At 38.1% G+C, this 7,175-nt stretch overlaps 1 protein-coding gene across 1 annotated transcript in view; it reads left to right on the forward strand.

Moving 5' to 3' along the window:
* Positions 1-6,922, forward strand: part of CANX (calnexin) — a 30,632-nt gene extending 23,710 nt beyond the window's left edge. The window contains exons 11-15 of the mRNA XM_075009322.1: positions 36-251; positions 953-1,072; positions 1,173-1,332; positions 1,519-1,610; positions 3,532-6,922. Of these exons, the coding sequence (XP_074865423.1) occupies positions 36-251; positions 953-1,072; positions 1,173-1,332; positions 1,519-1,610; positions 3,532-3,558 (615 nt within the window). The 3' untranslated portion in view covers positions 3,559-6,922. The remainder of the gene's footprint in view (positions 1-35; positions 252-952; positions 1,073-1,172; positions 1,333-1,518; positions 1,611-3,531) is intronic.
* The last annotated feature ends 253 nt before the right edge of the window (positions 6,923-7,175 follow it).

Below are 7,175 nucleotides of genomic sequence, written 5' to 3' on the forward strand. Positions count from 1 at the left end.
GTTGCAGGATGTTGAGTTTTCTTTGCCTTTTCCAGGGAATCTGGAAGCCCAGGAAGATCCCAAACCCAGATTTCTTCGAAGATCTAGAACCTTTCAGAATGACTCCGTTCACTGCTGTGGGCCTTGAGCTATGGTCAATGACCTCTGACATCTTCTTTGACAACTTTATCATCTGTACAAACCGAGCGGTGGCAGAGGATTGGGCCAATGATGGGTGGGGTCTAAAAAAAGCAGCTGATGGTGCTGCTGAGGTGAGGATCAGAAGCTTACTTTTGTGTCCTCCTGATTTGAACAGTAAATTGATACGATTGCTTGTCTAGGAGAGCTTCAAACTCCTCTAGCTTTTCCTCCTCTAAAAAAAATACACACACTGTCTCACATATGCTATTAGCCCTTGTTTAAAGACACAGGCTTTCAAATTGAAAGATATAATCTGCTCTACCCAAACCAGTCTACATATGTATCTTACCTATTTTTTTCCTGTATAAATGCAATGTATTTTAGTAACTTAAAACAAAAACAAAACTGGACTTTTTTTCTCCCCCCTTTCTTTTTACTATTGGAAACATTTTAGTATTGACCATGACAAGTTACCATCCTCATGGCCTACTGTTGCATGTTTATAATCTTTAGGTTAAGTAAAAAAATATGTTGAGCAATATTAAGAAAGCTGAAATCATTCATAAAACTAAGTGTGGAGCAGGTTATGGGTGTTTTGAACAGGGTCAAGCAAGTGTTGCCCTGGTTCATAATTTAGGGCATGTTGGTACTACAATAAAGCAAACAATTTACTTTTTGCAATGCAGACTAATTCTAAATATATTATGAGGCTGTCCTACTTGGTGTGACTGGGGACAGTTACAAGACCCCATAGATAGTCATAAAAAAACCTTGCTGCATACAGTAGTAACAGCTAAATACACAAGACTTCAAGTTTCAATTTATCTTTTAGCCTGGTGTTGTGGGCCAGATGATGGCAGCTGCTGAAGAGCGTCCCTGGCTGTGGGTCGTGTATATCCTAACTGTGGCTCTGCCTGTGTTCCTTGTTGTCCTTTTCTGCTGTTCTGGAAAGGTATGCATTTCCTTTTGAAATACGTAGAGAGGTCAGAATGGTGTACACGAATGTGAAAGTGGCCATATATTTACTGTGAGACTCTTCTGGCAAATTCTAGAAACAGCCAAGTGCTGCAGAGTACAAAAAGACTGATGCTCCTCAACCTGATGTGAAGGAGGAGGAAGAGAAAGAGGAGGAAAAAGATAAGAGAAACGAGGATGAAGGGGAGGAGGAGGAGGAGGAGGAGGAGGAAGCTGACTCAAATGAAGATAAGCTGGGTAAGTATAATGGAGGCTGTTCAAAATGGGGTGAAACCTGGAACTGGTTTACTTGTTCATGCAAAAAGCGATGACAGTAATATTGATCTAGATAGAAGCCAATGAAGATGTGCGGGTGAATAATTTTTCTGTAGAAAACAAAACATAAATTCACTTAATTCTTGGTTTTTTGGTTTTTTTGGTTAGAAGGGAAGCAAAAGAGTGATGCTGACATTGGCAGTGCTAGTCAAGAGGAGGATGAGGAGGAGGAGGACGAAGATGGAAAACCCACATCAAAGGTAAAAGCAACATTTTGGTGCGCTCGCTCTCTGAGTAGTGATGATTATGTGAGGGTCCTGTAGTGATATTTAATGATTTACATAGCTTTTAAAAAAGAGTGAAAGGCAACTTTTAAAACATACAAGCAGACTCCACTGGGTTGTGACAAAAATATAGTTGAGCTCAGTCCGTGGTGGTTATATTCTAATGGACACTCTAGACTTTGAGGTGGTGCTAATATAAGAACTTGAGACTAAAGATTTGAAGATGTGATATATACCAGGAAACGGGTTACAATTTTGTGCAGAAAAATGTTTCTAATAAGTTATGATGCATGAAATATTGGAGACCCCGTAAGAGAGAATGCTTGCTTAGCATCACTGCACTGCTATGGTGATGGGCAGGATATGAGAACATAGATAAATTTGTAAAGCTCTTATTCTCTATATTAGTTTCCCAAACTTTGTTGGGGGTGTGCAAGAGTAAAACATTCAGGTTAGTGGGGAAGCAAGGATCTGTTGTCCACAATGAAGGGGAGGAAAACTTTGTCTGGAAGGTTTAGCAGATCAGTGTCTGTGTGGGTGGTCTCACTGCAGGGACCAAGCTGCCTACCCATCTCTCTCATGCATTGCAGTCCTCTGCTGGGAAGTCCATGGATACTCTGCAAGCAGGGAGCTAGATGTTGCATCCAAGGAATATTGACACAATCAGTGCCTCTCCAATCTCTTCAGCCTGTGATTGTCCACTTCTGCCAGATAGTTTTCACAGGGCCAGGTTCAGGAGATAGATGCTCTTAGGCAGGGGGTCATGGAATGTAGTTTTCCAAGGTGTTCATGATTTGGCTAGTACAAAATCCGGTAATCTGTAGTACTGGCACTGAGCTGGACAATGTGATCCAATATTGCTCTCTAAACCGTATGTAAACTTTGCAGTTTTGGAGGGTTACCAGTATAAGTGTCTGTGTAATAAAATCCTTCAGTTTATGCAAAGCATTACCTTACTAATATGCTGCTTTCCTGGTTTTGGAGGAACTTTTTATAGAGGTGAAAGGATAGCTGAGGCTTCCTGTACAGTATGTTTGAGTGACATTTTCAAAAGCATTAAGCATTGGCCTGACTGCTACCATGTGGTGTGTAGTGGTACCTAATCTATGGTAATGCTAACTCCCACTGAAATCAGTGGGAGTTGGTTAACTCCATTGGGAACACTGGAAAATCTTGTCTTCAGCTAGCTTGCCACTCTAGTCAGGCAAACAGCAAGGATTCCTACTGCTGCAATTGATTTTTTTTTTTTTTTAAAGTAAATGTATTTATCTGTCTAAAAGCTACATTAGTATCCAAATGTCTCATCTGTAAATTAGTATAACTTCATTCAATACTGCAAAGATGTGAGCTGGAGTAATGGCAGCAGCCTGCAGAAATTAGAAGTCTGCTGGTAAGTAGCTGCCCTGTAGGGACAAAAAGAACCTTTGGTTTGTACACAGCAAAAAAAAAACAAGTGTCTGTTTAAGCATAAAACCAATAAGCAAGGAAATGAAGAAACAAAGTGTTGGCTGTATTTGTAGGGAATTTGGAGTGTGCCCCCTCATTGTAGTAGAGCATTTTTCCTCTTGGACTGAATCACAGTACAAAAACCAAATTTTAAAGAGAACTTTCTTTGTGAAAACAAAGGAAGCTGGTGGTTCATCTAAACTTCAGAGTAAATACTATGCAGCAACCTGAAAAGTCAATTAATATGTCTGCAATTATGGCAATAAAACAAAATGGAAGCTTTGCTAATTGGCGTCTTCACGAGAAGTTCATTCTATTTCCAATGTAGTATTACAGTAGTTTACGACTGTTAATTTGTAGATTAGTTTCAGAGCATTTTTAATCTTAAGAGCAAATTCAGATGAGAAGACCAAACTCTTTTTGACACTTTCACTTTCTTTCAATGCTGCAGGAGGAAGAAAAAATCATAAGAACTTGATCTGTGTTTGTTTTTTTTTCCCCCCAACGTGGTTCTGGGAGAGGACCTTGGACACCTTTTTCTGTTGAAACTCAGACAAACCTCAAGACTTCACCATCTACAGATTCCAGGCACACTATCCAATGTAACTGAGTGTCTAGCAGTAAAATATTTGCAATCATCTGTTTTAAAAAGAACATCATTCCTGTAGAAAGATGCATTTAATGTAATGAGCTGTGGATTTTGGAATGTAACAAAACTAACACTTTTATTTTTGTTTTTAAATAGATTGGTAGAACTTTGCCAGTCTTTCAAACTTAGCTTAATTTAATGTATTAATCGATCAATGAAAAATAACAAATCTAGAAAAATGCTAGCTGATGAAATGCAGTTTTTATAACTTTATTTTTTTTATAAACTTGGAAATTCCTGGCAATGACTGTATCCCTTAAATTTGGTTGTCATGTTAAAGTACAGTTGTCAAAGTGACTATGTTGACTCTTTTTTTTTTTTTTTAAAACCCTCTCTAATAAGGATATTAGGGCTGGGAAGGAAGTTAAAGTCCATGTAAAGAAACTTTATAACTAATGTGTTAAATGAGAGGGCTTCCTTGGCAATATTAATTTGTTGCGGGAGAATCATAGGTAGGCCATGAAATAAGTGTGTTGCCCATGGCTGCTGCCCAGTTAAGTGTTCGTAATTGGCTTAAGGTAGTGCGGGGGGGGGGGGGGGGGCAGGGGTAGGTTTTATTATGGTACTTAATCTTGCAAGTCTCACAGGGGCCAGATGTCTGATTCTTTAGTTCTTGAGCTCTTCTCAGTAGGCAGGGTTTGTGTTGTGTTGTGGGTTTTTTTTTCTTTTTTGGTTTGGGCTGTTTTCTATTTTTCCTTCCTCCTTCCCTAGCTTGCTATGCTACTGTGTGACTTCTTCAGGGTATAAGCTGGCCTCCATTGTTGAAAATTACTTTATGCTTTGCTCACTATCAAACTTTTTTTTTAATGGTGGGGCTCTTTTGTTGGGGCAAAGAGGTGTTTAAAGCTATACCTGCTTTTTTCCAGGATCCACGCACTAGATGCAGTGGTGTCCCTAATCTCTTTAGTGTTGCCCCTGTAGATGAATTTCTGCACTGAGAAAGGGAGTTGGGAAAGAATAAACAAGTTGATCTGAAGACTCTTATCAAAAGCAGAAATACTGGTATTTGTAGCTAAGGAAAGAGCATGTGGAATAATCTACCTGCTATGTGTAATCATTTGAGTCTTTCATCTGCTCTTCATGTAACAGTTGCATTCTAAATTATATTGTAAATATAGCAGGGGTTCCAATTCCAGCTAAATAAATTTTTTTTTAAAAGTCACGTCTGATATGCTATACTGTTCTAAAGCTTGGTTTCTTTGTGGGATGTGAATGACCACCACCAGACCATACCTCCAAGAGCATAAATTCTGTGATTAGAGAGGGAAGGTTTTAGCATAGACCATCTTTTTATCCCCTTAGTTCACAATAGCTTTAAATGTCCTAAATTGCCCTCCTTGCACTGAATAAAAACACTCCCATTTTCCTTTTGTTTAGGGTAAGGTAGATGGAGAAGAACAATTCTAGGGGGGGGAAAAACCATTGCCTCAGTATTTTAAAACTGTTACAGATGTATAACAATTTAAAAACATTCTTTGGCTGCCTGACCTTGACCAAGAAGGATAAAGATATATATATATTTTTAAATACCAGTAACCATAAATGTGCGGCAGGATTGCTTCCCTCTGTAGCATGCAAATAAAACATGGTAAGTTTAAACTGCTGTTCAGAATGATTTCTAGAAATCAAATATCTCTTCAGTCAATTTTAAACAGCACATCTTACCCCACTGAAATAGCTTTTGCCATGCTGTTGGAAGATGTCATGTTTTATAAGTGCTGTTTTTAATTTAGTTCTTCTTGGCTCTCAAGATACCTTTTATAGAGGAAAGGTACTATTCATGACTTAAGTCCTTCCCAGATAAACATAGGTATAGATAGGTTTGCCACTTCATAGATGGCCCTTGGTGGTCAACTACCATCTTAGACACAATTTACAAGTCTGTTAATGGACTCCAATTGATGCTGTTTTTATCTTCACGTATAACCTGCCTTAACGTCCAGTACTTTTTTCCTACACCCTTGCACTCTTCCAAAATACTGCTAGAGGTGAAATTTTGAAATGCTTTTCAGACATCAACTATTACATGGTATTGCATTAAAGATGAATGTAAAAGTCTCTCTGTTTCTGTGGGGCCTGTTTGACAAGGTCTCCTCCTGTTTTGCATGTTATGGCTTTCTTTTGGTACAATACTATAAATTTTGAATAGTCACAACGTTAAATCGTGAATTTCCACAATAGATAGAAACACTTCAGGTTTAAAATTTTTGTCATGGCATCCCTTGTTTAAATTGTAAGTCTCTTTTGAATAGATACGATATAATGCCAATCTCATTGAAAGGGGTCATGACTGTTAGCTGCTCACTTCCAGGTTAAGGGAGAATACATTTATTAATGCTAACAGTATTTTTTGAATACTCAAAGCTCCACTTGTCCCCTACCTGTGACTTGAAGAGTTAGTGACTGTTAAAAATACCTGGAAAAAACTATGTATTTTAGTAGGTGGACAGCACAAAAGTGCAGTAGTAAATGAACTTCTTGTGAAGAATGGTCTTTGGTCTTTGTATAGCAAAATCTGAATTCTCTCACTTTTTTAATGAAGTTTTGTGTTAGATTATTAATTCTGCAGAACCAAAAGAGACACTCATAGATTTGTGTCAGTGTTCACTTGACATTTTTAATATTTGAAATAGTAAATACTACTTTGGAAATTCTGAAAAATAAATGTCTTGGACTTGTGATCAACGAAAGGAGGAAACATAGCAAACTTACTGAAATTTTCCATAGTAGGGTGTGTGGGATGTAAACTGGCCTTTTGGAGTGTTTGGTTATCCAGTGGGTAACAGACCTGGAGAACATGGATTTTAAAATAGAGTGGAAAGTGTCTTAAGATTTGGATTTCTGGGATGGAGAGGGTATGCTTACAAATATTTATTACTGGTAAACAAGTTTTCTCTTTATACATGGTTCCACTCAACCTGTGGCAGCAAACCTGGTGCTAGTGACCAGTTTCTCTGCACCCCTCTTCTTTCCCCATATGCACTTATCTCTAAATGCCAGTATTGCCTCCATAAATGGGTTCAAAAGCAAAATCCTCAAGTGTTGCTAAATGAAAACTGTGACTTCTCCCACAGAAAAGTCCTGTCTTGTTTTATTTGAAAAAGGATAATTGTAGATGCAGTGTGCATATATAAATATATTGGATAAGTTATAAATGTAAGTTTACTCTGATTAATAAAGAAACTTAAATCTACACAGCTCTCTTTGTCTAATTGGCTAAAAATAGCTAAAGGCTTTTTATCTCTGGGATTTCAGTATTGAGATGAAGAGGAGCTGCAACCTTCCTTAATGGCTACTCTAATAACCAAGCAAATGGCAACAGTGTCTTCAGCAGGTACTACAGAATATTTGGACAAAGGGGCAGCCATTGGAGCAGAATGTCAGATGAGATTTTATATGCCCATAGTTGATTAGAAGTGTTAGTAAATCTTGTGTCCTAATGAAGC

The sequence above is a fragment of the Carettochelys insculpta genome, chromosome 15 (assembly GCF_033958435.1).
Source record: "Carettochelys insculpta isolate YL-2023 chromosome 15, ASM3395843v1, whole genome shotgun sequence".
NCBI lineage: Eukaryota > Metazoa > Chordata > Testudines > Carettochelyidae > Carettochelys > Carettochelys insculpta.